This window comes from Danio rerio, chromosome 4 (genome assembly GCF_052040795.2).
Source record: "Danio rerio strain M-AB ecotype USA chromosome 4, GRCz13ab, whole genome shotgun sequence".
In the NCBI taxonomy this organism is placed as follows: domain Eukaryota; kingdom Metazoa; phylum Chordata; class Actinopteri; order Cypriniformes; family Danionidae; genus Danio; species Danio rerio.
This window is the reverse complement of record NC_141024.2, coordinates 8,057,205-8,076,406: the sequence shown is the minus strand read 5'-3', so window position 1 is coordinate 8,076,406 and position 19,202 is coordinate 8,057,205. Positions and strand designations below refer to the sequence as shown.

General features: G+C 39.0%; 2 protein-coding genes and 2 long non-coding RNA genes across 11 annotated transcripts in view; 2 read left to right on the top strand and 2 right to left on the bottom strand.

Moving 5' to 3' along the window:
* LOC147844627 (uncharacterized) overlaps positions 1-11,137 on the bottom strand; it is a 29,479-nt gene extending 18,342 nt beyond the window's left edge. For 2 of the 7 annotated variants that reach the window (XR_015942215.1, XR_015482651.2), the window contains exons 1-2: positions 1,267-1,424; positions 1,055-1,174 (exon numbers count right to left, since the gene is read on the bottom strand). Coding sequence is in view for 2 of the 7 variants with exons in the window: in XM_088649951.1 (XP_088506077.1) it covers positions 4,380-4,515; positions 6,087-6,206; positions 10,771-10,890; positions 10,983-11,005 (399 nt within the window). In the remaining 5 variants the exon portion in view is untranslated. Of the gene's footprint in view, positions 1-1,013; positions 1,175-1,266; positions 1,425-1,974; positions 4,516-6,086; positions 6,207-6,298; positions 6,454-9,053; positions 9,190-10,770; positions 10,891-10,982 lie in introns of those variants that run through there. The other 5 variants (XR_015942211.1, XM_088649951.1, XR_015942212.1 and 2 more) reach the window with 5 other exon arrangements.
* On the top strand, positions 981-9,225 carry LOC148679926 (uncharacterized). The gene is made up of 5 exons (XR_015942231.1): positions 981-1,268; positions 3,999-4,097; positions 4,274-6,300; positions 8,668-8,766; positions 8,944-9,225. It is a non-coding gene; the product is annotated as an uncharacterized LOC148679926 (long non-coding RNA).
* LOC148679925 (uncharacterized) overlaps positions 10,697-19,202 on the top strand; it is a 14,066-nt gene continuing 5,560 nt past the window's right edge. Inside the window, exons 1-3 of the long non-coding RNA XR_015942241.1 lie at positions 10,697-10,984; positions 13,585-13,683; positions 13,860-15,893. This is a non-coding gene — a long non-coding RNA (uncharacterized LOC148679925). The remainder of the gene's footprint in view (positions 10,985-13,584; positions 13,684-13,859; positions 15,894-19,202) is intronic.
* LOC147844625 (uncharacterized) overlaps positions 11,685-19,202 on the bottom strand; it is a 14,988-nt gene continuing 7,470 nt past the window's right edge. The window contains exons 1-3 of one of the 2 annotated variants that reach the window (XR_015942216.1): positions 15,892-16,042; positions 15,680-15,796; positions 11,685-14,101 (exon numbers count right to left, since the gene is read on the bottom strand). Coding sequence is in view for 1 of the 2 variants with exons in the window: in XM_088649953.1 (XP_088506079.1) it covers positions 13,966-14,101; positions 15,680-15,757 (214 nt within the window). In the remaining variant the exon portion in view is untranslated. Of the gene's footprint in view, positions 14,102-15,679; positions 15,797-15,891; positions 16,043-19,202 lie in introns of those variants that run through there. The other variant, XM_088649953.1, reaches the window with a different exon arrangement.

Sequence of the window (19,202 nt, the reverse complement as noted above, 5' to 3'; positions counted from 1 at the left end):
GATGTCAAGATGGACATCAGCCATAGTGAGGTTTGAACCCGGGTCTCTTTGATTAAAGATCAACACTTTATGAACTGAGCCACTGAGTCCGGACAGTAACCCTCGTATCAGAATGAGGCTTTATCACTGTTTTCATCATGACCAAAGTATGACAAATATTTCTTTCTAATTTGGCTCACAAAACAACCCTTGCCAGATGTCAAGCCCCATGGCTCAGTGGATGAGCCTTAGACTGCCATACAGAAGACATGGGTTCAAACCTAACTATTGCTTACTTTACTGTCACTTGCTGGGATTCAGTCAGACAAAGTGGCCCAAGGAGCATGAAAGCCGTGATGGGCTAGTGGATGAACATATGGTTGCGGTGGACAAGGTTACGGCAGAGGTCTGGGTATGAAACTCACCTCGATGTGTGGCTCACACCAACGAAAGTACAAATAGCAAGGTAATTAGGAGGTGGGGGAACACAAACATAACAATACTTTGTTTTTTTCTGATTATCTCAGCAGTAAAAAGCAGCAGCAGTTCTTGGATTTGAACCCAGGTGTGCTGTGACAGCTTCAGATGTCATGATGTGTGCTCTGACCACTACACCATCACCACACACATAAACCCACATTTCTTTCTCCAATGGGAGGATAACCACATTCTACACATTTTGAAAAAAAAAAAAAACTAAATAAACACAAATAATTCATATCAAATGTAAATTATTTTAAATAAATGTAAACTGCATCATATGCGAATATATTATTATATTTCACTATTCAAAATGTGAAAAACATGCTTATTCTTCAATCAGACACATGAACATGTTTCAAATTATCTTACAGCTGCTTGTGGGGCTTTAAATGTCACTAAACACAATTAAACACTGGAAAATATCATCATTTACTTCTAAAGTCTCCTCATACTGTACTGATGACTCTACACCAAATCTGGCCAATCACATGCTCTCCACAGAAAGTCCCTCCCCCAACAAACACGCGACAGAGCAGCAGCACAACAAACACACTTTCTGGACTCTCTACTGGAAATATGAGCTCATAAATACCTTTCCTGGAGCTGTGAATCCGCCTGGATGTGGAGGAGCGTGTGGAGGAGCATCAGCTGTTGAGCGCAGCTCAAAGATCTGCAGCAGAAACACAACAGACACACGTGTGTATCTTCACTGCTGCAGAGGAGAGAGAGAGAGAGAGCAATGACTGAACGCAAACACTACAACAACATCACTACAAACTAAACCAACGAAGCAAAGTCCCTTACAGGTGAGTCTCGTTACTCTCCATTTCTGCACTTGGTGTGGCTTTTCTTCGCTTTCTTCGGGCTGTAATATCTGCTGTTGACTGACATTATGAGTCTGTCACTGAGCTGTCATCTGCTGGAGCTCAACTTGACGCCAGTAAAACGGTGTACCTGTGCTGATCTGTTGTCGCTGTTGTCAAAGGTGTTCAGGCTAAAAGAGCTGATGCCCTCTAGTGGTCGTACTTATTATTTAAAACTCAATGAACAGTTTAATACAATATAGGATTTTACAAAAGCAGAAAGTCATCTTTATATCTTTATAAGGCATTTAGTCAAGGAAATGTGTTCGTATTTTTGTTGGTAAAATTATCATTTGTGTCTGCATCAATTAAATCTGTAAGCAATGAAAACATTCTGCATCCCCAATATAAGAGCTCATCAAACAAGTTCTATGTGTCTTTATTGATGAGTGGCGCATTAATTACCTACAGGCTAAATGATCATCTGGCGTGAAGAACATCATGGTGAGAAAGTCACAAGCTTGGAGGTTCAATATTCATGTTTAGCATTTAATTGATCAATATTTGATGTCAAGTCTGTCATCATCAGCTTCTGGAAATTGTTTCATATTACATTCGTATTGGTTTGATATTTCCACATTGTTAATCAAGCATTTGTGCTGAAGTTCAATATAAAGTGAGCACAAATAATGACCCATGAATGATTAGATGATTGAGTATATGCTTTAATAATTATTTTGACATTGTTAGGAGGGAAATGAACAGTTGAGACCAAAACGACTGCTGTGTCAGATCAAGAGAAGACTCTGAGCCGCAGATTCATTGAAATTAAGATAATTTACTGGAGATAGTTTGTCGTTCTGCGGCAGGAGGGCTTCACACTGGCATTGAGTTCGCTGGCTGTTCTCCCTGCCTTACAGTAAGACAGAAAATCTCTCCTGCATACAAAGAAAATTACTTTACAGAGAATTTACACATAAAATAGAAAAACTCAGGAATCAGTTGTTTTAATCCACCAGGAATCCAGTTCCCCTCGAGAGCTCTCCATGACCTCTGACCTGCCTTGGTAGATGGGCCATTCTTCAACTACGGGCACTTTTAGCCTTGTGAAGTTGAGTAAAAAAACTTGTTCAAAATGAACGTAACATAGCCTCATAAGTTTAAACACTTTGTCTAGTTTTAAGATCTGTAAGAGGACAAACTTAGATAAGAAGAGAAACATTTTCTCCATCGTGAACTGAACAAATGTCAATTCCAGCACATCTCAATATACAGCTTATATTTCTAAATGACATAAATGATGGCAGTCAAACATTGTCTAAGGTCATTTTTGTATCTAGTTTAACCAAATCTTTCCACAATATCGATAATAATTATATATTTGTCAGTGAAATAAATTAGTTGTGTGCTGAATTGTACACCTGTCACACTCTAAAACTTAATATTAATTTGGTTAAGAGCTTATTAGAAAATAAATAAACTGAATTTGTATATTAAATAGAGCATAAACTCATACATTGTGAATACACTTTAATGTGTGATGAGAACGTTTTAAATGTTTTTAATAATGTGTGTGGTGATGGAAATGACATTTCAACAGTTTATTGTGAAAAATATTGAAAAATAGCTTCACCGATTAACTTTGACTTGATACAAGCCTTTCATATATACAAAACACTCTTATTTACCTTCATTTTGTTTTGGTTTTACATTTTTAAGTATGTTTTATTGTTAGTTTGACAAAGAAAGAGGAATTTGAACAAAATTATATATATGTTTGGATATTTGATCAAAGGACATAAAAGTGCTCGTAGTTGAAGAATTACCCAGATCCTGAAAATAGAGATTTGACAGACACAGACGCTTCAGCTGAACACATCACTACATTAGGTCATGTTTAACTTCAGTCACTGATCAAAATCATGTCAAAGATTAAAAACTGATTCAAATAATCATAATAATAAAGTCAACAAGAACAGATTTTGATCCTTCCTGAACAGATGAAGACAGAAAACGACTCGCTTCAACAGGAAGCAGAACTGTGCTCACGATGACCTCAGTTTAACTCAAGCCTCGCTGTCATTTGAAGATCTCCATAAAAACTGTGTGATATTTAGCATTTGATGATAAGTCTCTATTTAATAATAATTACTTTTTTAGTTTAGACCTCAAGACTTTCTGCTTCCTTTTACACATTAAAATGTTTCTGGTTGTCAGCATCGGTGGAGGAAAATACACAGAACTACAGCTGCGCCACAGGAAGGTGAAATCTCAGTGCTTTACATTTGCTGTGCTGAAGTTCAGGAAAAACATCAGTACAATCTTTCAAATCAACTGAACTGGAAAGGTGTAATTCAGAAATATCTCCACAGGAGGGCGACATGTTTAAATTCACACTATTAGATATGCAGTGGTGTCATTCACCAAAATCACCACACGAGGGCGAACATTTTAAATTCATCAAGTTCGCAGTGGTGTAATTCAGAAATATCTCCACAGGAGGGAGAAACTTTCCTTATTTTAGAGCGGCAGCAGTGCAGTCCACATAAATCCCCACAAGAGGGCGAATATTTTAAATTCAGTAGATTCAAGATTTGCAAAAGTGTAGTTCAGAGAAATCTCCACAGGAGGGCGCAATATTTGATACACATGTAATATTTGTCTATTTGTCTATTGTTAGATCAGATATTCAGCGTGTGTAATAATGTGTTGATTTGTGTGTCGACTCTACAGGATCAGTGAAGTGTTGTGGACTGTAAGTCTGTTGAACAGAAGCAGAGACGAGTGGACAGACACTGACTGTACTGATGATGATCATCTGCTGCTGCACAGGTGATGTAGATCATGTGTGTGATTGGTTGTGTGTGTGTCTGTTCCACATGTCGGTTACCATCATTTGCTTTGTGGAGGGTCACTCCTCTACAAAGTAAATGATGGTAACCGAAACGGGTGGAGAAGGGACGCAGGTCCAGAAATTTTATACAGTTCATTTTAAATTTTTTTGCCAGGCTGTAAAGTATAACCCCTGCTGGACACGGCTCCGGAAGCTCCAGGGGGAGACCGAACTGGTATCCCCCCTTCTTCAGGCGCGCCTCACACTCACTCACCATTCACTCATATCGCAGAGTTCTGGCTGGCCTTGAACCAGCAACCCCTGAAGCCGTGGGGCAGCGCTCTTACCACAGAGCCACAGATCTCCATGTCTGAACACTTGCTGGAACTGATGTTGGACTGCTGACCTGTGTGTGAGCTGATTCAATAAAACAAGATATATGTCAGATCTGAACCCTTGTCTTTATGAGTCTCTTCCTCAGAGAACTTGTGTTTATTCACTCATCAACCATCATTAGTTTCACATCAGCGTCCATCATCTTGGTGAACATAATGAATTGTGTGGGACATTAGCCATGGTGAGGTTTGAACCCGGGTCTCCTAGATTAAAGCTCAATACTTTAAGACCTGAGCCACTGAATCTGGACAGTGAAGGAGATGTCAGATTGGGGCTTTATCACTATTCTCATAACGACCAGGGTTTGACACATGTTTCTTTGTAATTTGGGCCACGAAAAACCTGCTGCCAAATGTCAAACCCTTTGGCTCAAAGGATGAGCGTTCGCCTGCTATTTAGAAGTGTGAAGGATCGAATCTCATTTCTGCTAGATCGAGATACAAGTCAGATTTGAACTCTTGTCTTTATGAGTCTCTTCCTCAGAGAACTTGTGTTTATTCACTCATCATGGGTTTCGTTCCATCATCAGGGGCTCCTGGTCAGTATAATGAGATCAAGATGGACATTAGCCATAGTGAGGTTTGAACCCGGGTCTCCTTGATTAAAGATCAATAGTTTATGACTCGAGCCACTGAGTCTAGATGGTGAACAATGTGTCTGAATGAGGCTTTATCACTGTTTTCATCATAAACAAGGTTTGACATATGTTTCTTTGTAATTTGGCTCACAAAACAACTAATGCCTGATGTCAAGCCCTGTGGTTCAGTGGATGAGCCTCTGCCTGACATACAGGAGACATGGGTTCAAATCCCACTATTGCTTACTTTACTTTCGGTTGATTGGATTCAATCAGACAGTGTGGCCCAAACAGCAGCTGACAGACTGAAAGCCATGATGGGCTAGTGGATGAACACATGGTTGTGTTGGAAAAGGTAACGACAGAGGCCTGGGTACGAAACCCACCTCGATGTGTGGCTCACACCAACGCAAGGTAATTAGAGCTGGAACATGCTTAAAATTACTATGTTATTTTTCTGATTATCTCAGCAGTAAAAAGCAGCAGTAGTGCTTGGATTTGAACCCAGGTGTGCTGTGACAGCTTCAGATGTCCTGCTGTGTGCTCTGACCACTACACCATCACCACACACATAAACCCACATTTCTTTCTCCAATGGCAGGATAACCACATTCTGCACATTTTGAAAAAAAAAAACTAAATAAACACAAATAATTCATATCAAATGTAAATTATTTTAAATAAATGTAAACTGCATCATATGCGAATATATTATTATATTTCACTATTCAAAATGTGAAAAACATGCTTATTCTTCAATCAGACACATGAACATGTTTCAAATTATCTTACAGCTGCTTGTGGGGCTTTAAATGTCACTAAACACAATTAAACACTGGAAAATATCATCATTTACATCTAAAGTCTCCTCATACTGTACTGATGACTCTACACCAAATCTGGCCAATCACATGCTCTCCACAGAAAGTCCCTCCCCCAACAAACACGCGACAGAGCAGCAGCACAACAAACACACTTTCTGGACTCTCTACTGGAAATATGAGCTCATAAATACCTTTCCTGGAGCTGTGAATCCGCCTGGATGTGGAGGAGCGTGTGGAGGAGCGTCAGCTGTTGAGCGCAGCTCAAAGATCTGCAGCAGAAACACAACAGACACACGTGTGTATCTTCACTGCTGCAGAGGAGAGAGAGAGAGAGAGCAATGACTGAACACAAACACTACAACAACATCACTACAAACTAAACCAACGAAGCAAAGTCCCTTACAGGTGAGTCGCGTTACTCTCCATTTCTGCACTTGGTGTGGCTTTTCTTCACTGTCGGGCTGTAATATCTGCTGTTGACTGACATTATGAGTCTGTCACTGAGCTGTCATCTGCTGGAGCTCAACTTGACGCCAGTAAAACGGTGTACCTGTGCTGATCTGGTGTCGCTGTTGTCAAAGGTGTTCAGACTAAAAGAGCAGCTCGCTGAATAAATAAATACTATTTAAATCAGGATCGGCAGAGAGGCAGGAATTAAACTCAGATCATCGTGAGCACAGTTTTGCTACATGTCTGTCTGTTTAACTAATTTTTAATGTTTAAAGCATATACTCAAACATCTAATCATTCATAAGTGATTAATTTTCTCACATTATTTAGAGTTTCAGGGCATATTTTTGATTGACAGTGTAGAAATATCAAATAATTATCATTAAAATACGAAACAATTTTCAAAAAACTATTGATTTCAGGCTTAACATAAAAAATATTGTTGAATAAAATGTAAAACATAAACAAACTGATCAGTGAATGTCCGCTTGAACTGAGAAAATGACTTTAAACAGAGAGCAGCTGAAGCTGTATTGATTTGTTTTACTGTCTTTACTGCAGATGAAGTTGGTATGTGCTTGTCAAATAAACATTTCAGACGTTTCTATGGATGCTGCACAATTTTTATGTCAAATTTAAGAATTTGAGTCCTGAAGAATAAATAAATCAGTGGAGATGTCCAATAGCAGAGTTTCACTGTGTTTGTTTACAGTCTACTGTGGACATCAGCTGATTCACAAACACATTCATATTATCCACATTCAGTGCACTGCTTAGTCCTCTGCCATTTTGATCTATATAAGAGTATTTTGTAGTCTGCTGAGTATAAGTGTGTACATACTACAAAATGCACATTTAAAAATAGTCAATCACTCGGCTATTACTGTAATCTTTCAGTAGTGAAAGAACTGCAAAACACTTTATTAAACACCAACAGTTGAAGCAGAGGTTGATATTAATTCTGCCTGTTTTATATCAGAGCTTCAAAATACAACAGAATAAATCTCTGCCGGTCTCTTTTGTTAAGTTTAATTATAATGTAGCCTAAATTTATCCATAACACAATAATGCAGGCCGCAAGTCAGATCACAGCTTACTCAAATTCATAAATATGGTTGATATGAACCTTCTGACTCTAGTCATATTTTATAGGAAATGAATGAGCATATTAAACTGTTTCTGGAGGTTTACCTAAACAAATCACAAACCTACTAAATATCAGAGAACAATTGAACTTATTGAATCAATGCAGAATATGCAGCACCTCAGAATCATTCGATTTGCAAAGGTGTAATTCAGAAATATCTGTACACAAGCGTGAAACGTTTAACTTCATTATTTTATAACAGCAGCAGTGCAGTTTACAAACATCAGCACAAGAGTAATATATATCATAATATTTTAAACTCATAAGATTTGTTATGGTGTACTTCTGAGAAATCTCTAAACGAGGGCAATAAAATGTCGGTTGTCAGCATCAGTGGATAAAAATACACACAACTACAGCTGCACCACAGGAAGGAGAAATCTCAGTGCTTTACATTTACGGTTGTTGCTAGAGCAGATACGTTTGCGGCCGGAAGTTAACGCAAATTATTTCTATTGTTTATTAAATTTCTCATTTGTTGTATTTTATTAACGTCTACCCCCACCCCAACCCTAAACCCAACCGTCACAGTAATGTAAAAACTGTAGTTGTACCGATTATTAGTTATGTTATCTATTAAATTACCCAATAAAATGTACCCAATAAAACCCAACCCTCACAGTACTGTGAAAATATTAATTATTGTTATACAGTGTCAAAAAAATGCTGCTTTATTAATGTGCATATTGCACTCCCGGCCGGCCGCATATCCGATCTAGACTTTACCTACATTTACTGTGCTGAAAACCACAAAAATCAGCACAATCTTTCAAATCAATAAATCTGCAAAGGTGTAATTCAGAAATATCTCCACAGGAGGGCGACATGTTTACATTCAGTCAATGAGATTTGCAGTGGTGTAATTCACCAAAATCACCACACAAGGGCAAATATTTTAAATTCATTAGATTGGCAGTGGTGTAATTCATAAATATCTCCACAGGAGGGAGAAACGTTCTTATTTTAGAGCGGCAGCAGTGCAGTCCACAAAAATCCCCACAAGAGGGCGAATATTTTAAATTCATTGGTTCAAGATTTGCAAAAGTGTAGTTCAGAAAAATCTCCACAGGAGGGCGCAATATTTGATACACATGTAATATTTGTCTATTTGTCTATTGTTAGATCAGATATTCAGCGTGTGTAATAATGTGTTGATTTGTGTGTCGACTCTACAGGATCAGTGAAGTGTTGTGGACTGTAAGCTTGTTGAACAGAAGCAGAGACGAGTGGACAGACACTGACTGTAATGATGATGATCATCTGCTGCTGCACAGGTGATGTACATCATGCGTGTGATTGGTTGTGTGTATGTGGCTATTCCACATGTCGGTTACCATCATTTGCTTTGTGGAGGGTCACTCCTCTACAAAGTAAATCATGGTAACCGAAACGGGTGGGGAAGGGACGCAGGTCCAGAAATTTTATACAGTTCATTTTAAATTTTTTGCCAGGCTGTAAAGTATAACCCCTGCTGGACACGGCTCCGGAAGCTCCAGGGGGAGACCGAACTGGTATCCCCCCTTCTTCAGGCGCGCCTCACACTCACTCACTCACCATTCACTCATATCGCAGAGTTCTGGCTGGCCTTGAACCAGCAACCCCTGAAGCCGTGGGGCAGCGCTCTTACCACAGAGCCACAGATCTCCATGTCTGAACACTTGCTGGAACTGATGTTGGACTGCTGACCTGTGTGTGAGCTGATTCAATAAAACAAGATATATGTCAGATCTGAACCCTTGTCTTTATGAGTCTCTTCCTCAGAGAACTTGTGTTTATTCACTCATCAACCATCATTAGTTTCACATCAGCGTCCATCATCTTGGTGAACATAATGAACCCAGTTAGACATTAACCATAGTGAGGATTGAACCCGGGTCTCCTAGATCAAAGTTCATCACTTTATGACCTGAACCACTGAGTATGGACAGTGAAGGAGATGTCAGATTGGGGGTTTATCACTATTCTCATAACGACCACGGTTTAACACATGTTTCTTTGTAATTTGGGCCACGAAAAACCTGCTGCCAAATGTCAAACCCTGTGGCTCAAAGGATGAGCGTTCGCCTGCTATTTAGAAGTGTGAAGGATCGAATCTCATTTCTGCTAGATCGAGATACAAGTCAGATTTGAACTCTTGTCTTTATGAGTCTCTTCCTCAGAGAACTTGTGTTTATTCACCCATCATGGGTTTCGTTCCATCATCAGGGGCTCCTGGTCAGTATAATGAGGTCAAGATGGACATTAGCCATAGTGAGGTTTGAACCCGGGTCTCCTTGATTAAAGATCAATAGTTTATGACTTGAGCCACTGAGTCTAGATGGTGAACAATGTGTCTGAATGAGGCTTTATCACTGTTTTCATCATGAACAAGGTTTGACATGTGTTTCTTTGTAATTTGGTTCACAAAACAACCATTGCCTGATGTCAAGCCCTGTGGTTCAGTGGATGAGCCTTCGCCTGCCATACAGGAGACATGGGTTCAAACCCCTCTATTGCTTACTTTACTTTCGGTTGCTGGGATTCAATCAAACAGTGTGGCCCAAACAGCAGCTGACAGACTGAAAGCCATGATGGGCTAGTGGAAGAACACATAGTTGCAGTAGACAAGGTAACGACCGAGTCCTGGGTATGAAACCCACCTCGATGTCTGGCTCACACCACTGCAAGTGCAGGGTAATTAGAGTGGGAACACACACATAAAATTACTATGTTGTTTTTTTCTGATTATCTCAGCAGTAAAAAGCAGCAGCAGTGCTTGGATTTGAACCCAGGTGTGCTGTGACATCTTCAGATGTCATGATGTGTGCTCTGACCACTACACCATCACCACACACGTCAACCCACATTTCTGTCTCCAATGGCAGGATAACCACATTCTGCACATTTTGAAAAAAAAAAACTAAATAAGCACAAATAATTCATATCAAATGTAAATTATTTTAAATAAATGTAAACTGCATCATATGCGAATATATTATTATATTTCACTATTCAAAATGTGGAAAACATGCTTATTTTTCAATCAGACACATGAACATGTTTCAAATTATCTTACAGCTGCTTGTGGGGCTTTAAATGTCACTAAACACAATTAAACACTGGAAAATATCATCATTTACATCTAAAGTCTCCTCATACTGTACTGATGACTCTACACCAAATCTGGCCAATCACATGCTCTCCACAGAAAGTCCCTCCCCCAACAAACACGCGACAGAGCAGCAGCACAACAAACACACTTTCTGGACTCTCTACTGTAAATATGAGCTCATAAATACCTTTCCTGGAGCTGTGAATCCGCCTGGATGTGGAGGAGCGTGTGGAGGAGCGTCAGCTGTTGAGCGCAGCTCAAAGATCTGCAGCAGAAACACAACAGACACACGTGTGTATCTTCACTGCTGCAGAGGAGAGAGAGAGAGAGAGCAAAGACTGAACACAAACACTACAACAACATCACTACAAACTAAACCAACCAAGCAAAGTCCCTTACAGGTGAGTCGCGTTACTCTCCATTTCTGCACTTGGTGTTGCTTTTCTTCGCTGTCGGGCTGTAATATCTGCTGTTGACTGACATTATGAGTCTGTCACTGAGCTGTCATCTGCTGGAGCTCAACTTGACGCCAGTAAAACGGTGTACCTGTGCTGATCTGGTGTCGCTGTTGTCAAAGGTGTTCAGGCTAAAAGAGCTGCTGCCCTCTAGTGGTCGTACTTATAATTTAAAACTTAATGAACAGTTTAATACAATATAGTATTTTACAAAAGCAGAAAGTCATGTTTATATCTTCATAAGGCATTTAGTAAAGGAAATGTGTTCGTATTTTTGTTGGTAAAATTATCATTTGTGTCTGCATCAATTAAATCTGTAAGCAATGAAAACATTCTGCATCCCCAATATAAGAGCTCATCAAACAAGTTCTATGTGTCTTTATTGATGAGTGGCGCATTAATTACCTACAGGCTAAATGATCATCTGGAGTGAAGAACATCATGGTGAGAAAGTCACAAGCTTGGAGGTTCAATATTCATGTTTAGCATTTAATTGATCAATATTTGATGTCAAGTCTGTCATCATCAGCTTCTGGAGATTGTTTCATATTACATTCGTATTGGTTTGATATTTCCACATTGTTCATCAAGCATTTGTGCTGAAGTTCAATATAAAGTGAGCACAAATAATGACCCATGAATGATTAGATGATTGAGTATATGCTTTAATAATTATATTGACATTGTTAGGAGGGAAATGAACAGTTGAGACCAAAAACGACTGCTGTGTCAGATCAAGAGAAGACTCTGAGCCGGAGATTTAATAAAATTAGGAGAATTCACTGGAGATAGTTTGTGGTTCTGCGGCAGGAGGGCTTCACACTGGCATTGAGTTCGCTGGTCGATCTCCCTGCCTTACACTAAGACAGAAAATCTCTTCTGCATACAAAGAAAATTACTTTACAGAGAATTTACACATAAAATAGAAAAACTCAGGAATCAGTTGTTTTAATCCACCAGGAATCCAGTTCCCCTCGAGAGCTCTCCATGACCTCTGACCTGGCTTGGTAGATGGGCCATTCTTCAACTACGGGCACTTTTAGCCTTGTGAAGTTGAGTAAAAAAAACTTGTTCAAAATTAACGTAACATAGCCTCATAAGTTTAAACACTTTGTCTAGTTTAAAGATCTGTAAGAGGACAAACTCAGATAAGAAGAGAAACATTTTCTTCATCGTGAACTGAACAAATGTCAATTCCAGCACATCTCAATATACAGCTTATATTTGTAAATGACATAAATGATGGCAGTCAAACATTGTCTAAGATCATTTTTGTATCTAGTTTAACCAAATATTTCCACAATATCGATAATAATTATACATTTGTCAGTGAAATAAATTAGTTGTGTGCTGAATTGTACACCTGTCACACTCTAAAACTTAATATTAATTTGGTTAAGAGCTTATTAGAAAATAAATAAACTGAATTTGTATATTAAATAGAGCATAAACTCATACATTGTGAATACACTTTAATGTGTGATGAGAACTTTTTAAATGTTTTTAATAATGTGTGTGGTGATGGAAATGACATTTCAACAGTTTATTGTGAAAAATAATGAAAAATAGCTTCACCGATTAACTTTGACTTGATACAAGCCTTTCAAATATACAAAACACTCTTATTTACCCTCATTTTGTTTTGGTTTTACATTTTTTAAGTAGGTTTTATTGTTAGTTTGACAAAGAAAGAGGAATTTGAACAAAATTATATATATGTTTGGATATTTGATCAAAGGACATAAAAGTGCTCGTAGTTGAAGAATTATCCAGATCCTGAAAATAGAGATTTGACAGACACAGACGCTTCAGCTGAACACATCACTACATTAGGTCATGTTTAACTTCAGTCACTGATCAAAATCATGTCAAAGGTTAAAAACTGATTCAAATAATCATAATAATAAAGTCAACAAGAACAGATTTTGATCCTTCCTGAAACGGATGAAGACAGAAAACGACTCGCTTCAACAGGAAGCAGAACTTTGCTCACGATGACCTCAGTTTACTCAAACCTCGCTGTCATTTGAAGATCCCCATAAAAACTGTGATATTTAGCATTTGATGATAAGTCTCTATTTAATAATAATTACTTTTTTAGTTTAGACCTCAAGACTTTCTGCTTCCTTTTACACAATAAAGTGTTTCTGGTTTTCAGCATCAGTGGAGGAAAATACACATAACTACAGCTGCGCCACAGGAAGGTGAAATCTCAGTGCTTTACATTTGCTGTGCTGAAGTTCAGGAAAAACAACAGCACAATCTTTCAAATCAACTGAACTGCAAAGGTGTAATTCAGAAATATCTCCACAGGAGGGCGACATGTTTAAATTCACACTATTAGATATGCAGTGGTGTCATTCACCAAAATCACCACACGAGGGCGAATATTTAGAATTCATCAAGTTCGCAGTGGTGTAATTCAGAAATATCTCCACAGGAGGGCGCAATATTTGATACACATGTAATATTTGTCTATTTGTCTATTGTTAGATCAGATATTCAGCGTGTGTAATAATGTGTTGATTTGTGTGTCGACTCTACAGGATCAGTGAAGTGTTGTGGACTGTAAGCATGTTGAACAGAAGCAGAGACGAGTGGACAGACACTGACTGTACTGATGATGATCATCTGCTGCTGCACAGGTGATGTAGATCATGTGTGTGATTGGTTGTGTGTATGTGGCTATTCCACATGTCGGTTACCATCATTTGCTTTGTGGAGGGTCACTCCTCTACAAAGTAAATGATGGTAACCGAAACGGGTGGGGAAGGGACGCAGGTCCAGAATTTTTATACATTCATTTTAAATTTTTTGCCAGGCTGTAAAGTATAACCCCTGCTGGACACGGCTCCGGAAGCTCCAGGGGGAGACCGAACTGGTATCCCCCCTTCTTCAGGCGCGCCTCACACTCACTCACCATTCACTCATATCGCAGAGTTCTGGCTGGCCTTGAACCAGCAACCCCTGAAGCCGTGGGGCAGCGCTCTTACCACAGAGCCACAGATCTCCATGTCTGAACACTTGCTGGAACTGATGTTGGACTGCTGACCTGTGTGTGAGCTGATTCAATAAAACAAGATATATGTCAGATCTGAACCCTTGTCTTTATGAGTCTCTTCCTCAGAGAACTTGTGTTTATTCACTCATCAACCATCATTAGTTTCACATCAGCGTCCATCATCTTGATGAACATAATGAACTCAGTGGGACATTAGCCATGGTGAGGTTTGAACCCGGGTCTCTTAGATTAAAGATCAACACATTAAGACCTGAGCCACTGAGTCTGGACAGTGAAGGTGAGGTCAGATTGGGGGTTTATGACTATTCTCATAACGACCAGGGTTTGACACATGTTTCTTTGTAATTTGGGCCACGAAAAACCCATTGCCAAATGTCAAACCCTGTGGCTCAAAGGATGAGCGTTCGCCTTCTATTTAGAAGTGTGAAGGATCGAATCTCATTTCTGCTAGATCGAGATACAAGTCAGATTTGAACTCTTGTCTTTATGAGTCTCTTCCTCAGAGAACTTGTGTTTATTCACCCATCATGGGTTTCGTTCCATCATCAGGGGCTCCTGGTCAGTATAATGAGGTCAAGATGGACATTAGCCATAGTGAGGTTTGAACCCGGGTCTCCTTGATTAAAGATCAATAGTTTATGACTTGAGCCACTGAGTCTAGATGGTGAACAATGTGTCTGAATGAGGCTTTATCACTGTTTTCATCATGAACAAGGTTTGACATATGTTTCTTTGTAATTTGGTTCACAAAACAACTACTGCCTGATGTCAAGCCTTGTGGTTCAGTGGATGAGCCTCTGCCTGACACACAGGAGACATGGGTTCAAAGCCCACTATTGCTTACTTTACTTTCGGTTGCTGGAATTCAATCAAAAGGTGTGGCCCAAACAGCAGCTGACAGACTGAAAGCCATGATGGGCTAGTGGATGAAACCAAGATTGCGGTGGACAAGGTAACGACAGAGGCCTGGGTACGAAACCCACCTTGATGTGTGACTCACACCAGCACAAGTGCAAGGTTATAGAGTGGGAACACACACATAAAAATACTTTGTTGTTTTTCTGATTATCTCAGCAGTAAAAAGCAGCTGCAGTTCTTGGATTTGAACCCAGGTATGCTGTGACAGCTTCAGATGTCCTGCTGTGTGCTCTGACCACTACACCATCACCACACACATAAACCCACATTTCTTTCTCCAATGGGAGGATAACCACATTCTACACATTTTGAAAAAAAAAAACGAAATAAACACAAATAATTCATATCAAATGTAAATTATTTTAAATAAATGTAAACTGCATCATATGCGAATATATTATTATATTTCACTATTCAAAATGTGAAAAACATACTTATTCTTCAATCAGACACATGAACATGTTTCAAATTATCTTACAGCTGCTTGTGGGGCTTTAAATGTCACTAAACACAATTAAACACTGGAAAATATCATCATTTACATCTAAAGTCTCCTCATACTGTACTGATGACTCTACACCAAATCTGGCCAATCACATGCTCTCCACAGAAAGTCCCTCCCCCAACAAACACGCGACAGAGCAGCAGCACAACAAACACACTTTCTGGACTCTCTACTGGAAATATGAGCTCATAAATACCTTTCCTGGAGCTGTGAATCCGCCTGGATGTGGAGGAGCGTGTGGAGGAGCATCAGCTGTTGAACACAGGTCAAAGATCTGCAGCAGAAACACAACAGACACAAGTGTGTATCTTCACTGCTGCAGAGGAGAGAGAGAGAGAGAGCAATGACTGAACACAAACACTACAACAACATCACTACAAACTAAACCAACGAAGCAAAGTCCCTTACAGGTGAGTCGCGTTACTCTCTATTTCTGCACTTGGTGTGGCTTTTCTTCACTGTCGGGCTGTAATATCTGCTGTTGACTGACATTATGAGTCTGTCACTGAGCTGTCATCTGCTGGAGCTCAGCTTGACGCCAGTAAAACGGTGTACCTGTGCTGATCTGGTGTCGCTGTTGTCAAAGGTGTTCAGACTAAAAGAGCAGCTCGCTGATTCCACCTAGTGGAGCGGATGGGATCTGCACTTCAATGCAGAAAAATCCATGTCAGCATGCAGATACTATTGGAGAAAGACTGACCAAATCTGCCTCTTGCAGTTTACAATTTTTTTTTCATCCACTCATTGCGTTTTCATTCATTCGTAGTTTGTTGGTAAAATTATCATTTGTGTCTGCTAAATTAGTTGTGTGCTGAATTGTACACCTGTCACACTCTAAAACTCAATATTAATTTGGTTAAGAGCTTATTAGAAAATAAATTAACTGAATTTGTATATTAAATAGAGCATGAACTCATACATTGTGAATACACTTTAATGTGTGATGAGAACTTTTTAAATGTTTTTAATAATGTGTGTGGTGATGGAAATGACATTTCAACAGTTTATTGTGAAAATAATGAAAAATAGCTTCACCGATTAGCTTTGAATTGAAGTCTTTCATATATACAAAACACTCTTATTTACCTTCATTTTGTTTTGGTTTTTAAAAACATCTTTGAAGGGACAGCATGTTTGGAAATGATGTAGAATAAATGTATTTCCTTATCAAGCAATATTTATCTTGATTTTTTTCAAGTGTTGTTGATGAAAACTTAAATTCCCTCCATCCTATACATGTTCTCAGATGGCACTATTCATTTTCATAGAAACCACCTAAATAATCTTTCACACAAACCTTTTAAAGAGACATTACAGTGTTGTGGTGGAAATGACACTGATACTGTGCGACAGCTATATTTTATATAAAAAATAATATTGATGATAGTCTCACATTTACAACTATAAAACATTTACCTTATTTCACTAGTGCTTCATTAAGATACATTAATAGATACCAGATAAATAATACTTTAAAATGTTCTTTTCATTGTTGAAGTTTAAAACTCTGAGTGTGCGACAAAGATTTTGACACCTAAAAGAAGGTTGAATAATATGAAAAATATATAATAGAAAGGTAGTAATTTTTTTAAGAAGGTTTTATTGTTAGTTTGACAAAGAAAGAGGACTTCGAACAAAATTATATTTATGTTTGGATATTTGATCAAAGGACATAAAAGTGCTCGTAGTTGAAGAATTACCCAGATCCTGAAAATAGAGATTTGACAGACACAGACGCTTCAGCTGAACACATCACTACATTAGGTCATGTTTAACTTCAGTCACTGATCAAAATCATGTCAAAGATTAAAAACTGATTCAAATAATCATAATAATAAAGTCAACAAGAACAGATTTTGATCCTTCCTGAAACAGATGAAGACAGAAAACGACTCGCTTCAACAGGAAGCAGAACTGTGCTCACGATGACCTCAGTTTAACTCAAGTCTCTCTGTCATTTGAAGATCCCCATAAAAACTGTGTGATATTTAGCATTTGATGATAAGTCTCTATTTAATAATAATTACTTTTTTAGTTTAGACCTCAAGACTTTCTGCTTCCTTTTACACATTAAAATGTTTCTGGTTGTCAGCATCAGTGGAGGAAAATACACAGAACTACAGCTGCGCCACAGTAAGGTGAAATCTCAGTGCTTTACATTTGCTGTGCTGAAGTTCAGGAAAAACATCAGCACAATCTTTCAAATCAACTGAACTGCAAAGATGTAATTCAGGGAGACGACGTCGGACAGCAGATGGAGTAGACGTGTCTACGCGTAGCTCCCGCTATTGCTGTGATTTTGCAGCCACTTTGTACATAATATTGTCTATAAACCTGACCACAACGACGTAGTTTACATTTTAGTGTCAACATGACCTCAAAATCGAGTAAACAAACTAAAAAAGACACCAAAACGGACTTTGCTGACAACGTCTCCAGCGAGCTCAAAATGGCGGAGATTGCGAAGCTGTTGGAGGAACACCGCCAGGCCTTATCAGCCGAATTTAAGTCTACCATATCCTCACTCGAGTCAAAAATCGACTGCGTTCAAGTTGCGGTAACAGAACATTCTTCTAAGATTGCTTCTCTTGAATCTAATGCTAACGCTGTTGACGAGCGCATGCTAACGCTGGAAGCGACCTGCGCCGCCCTGTCCGACAGTAACGCTAAGCTGCTCGCGAAAGTCACCGATCTTGAATCACGGAGCCGCCGAAATAACATCCGCATTATCGGCCTACCAGAAGCGATGGAGGGACCGCGACCCTATACCTTCTTCTCACAACTTCTATTTGATACTCTGGGAAAAGATGTTCTTTCTTCTCCACCGGAGATTGACCGAGCCCACAGGGCTCTCGTCAACAAACCTGCGGCCGGTGAAAAGCCACGCGCGGTCATCATCCGGTTACACCGTTATCAGCAAAAGGAAATGATAATCCGTGAAGCGAGAACCAAAAGAGGGAAGCTGATGTTTCAAGGCCACCCAATTGCCATATATGAGGACTATGCACCTGAGGTGATGGCACAACGCTCTAAATACCGACGGGTGATGGGGGAGTTGTACAATTTGGGGCTCAAACCAGCTTTGCTTTTCCCTGCGAGACTGTCCATTACAGCCAAAGACGGGAGTCGAAGATCGTTTACATCGGTGTCTGAAACTGAGGAATATTTACGTTCTATCCGGTCTGCCTCTCCTCCCTGAAGTAGCTCAAAATACCTGACGCACAGTTGGCTGCGTGCACTCTCAAACGCGCTGTTTTCTAAGAACGCTACGATCAGGTACAATACAGATGTTAAGTGTTGCACATACGATGTTTAGTTATGCTGACCATTTATTGACATTATCATTATTTGTTTATTTTATATTTTACTTCCTTTCGAACATTTTTGATAAAACTGAGAAACTGAACTGAATTTTTGCAGCAGACAATTTATTGCAATACATTATCAAGATGAGGAACTTTTTTTATCCGTTATTACAATAGTATCATTTTGAGTTTCCTTTTTTCTTATCAGAACGGTCACAGCATTGTTTATTTTTGTTATGTGCAATGTGCATCATGGTTTGTTCACTGTATTGATTACCATTGTAAGAGAATGCAAATAATAGAGGTCTGTTTAAGTGCCTTATTTGATCATCTATCGATATTTGGTTTTTGCTATTTTACAACAATTGATTGAATAGATGATACATAGTATTCTATTGTTACTTGTTTATTTTG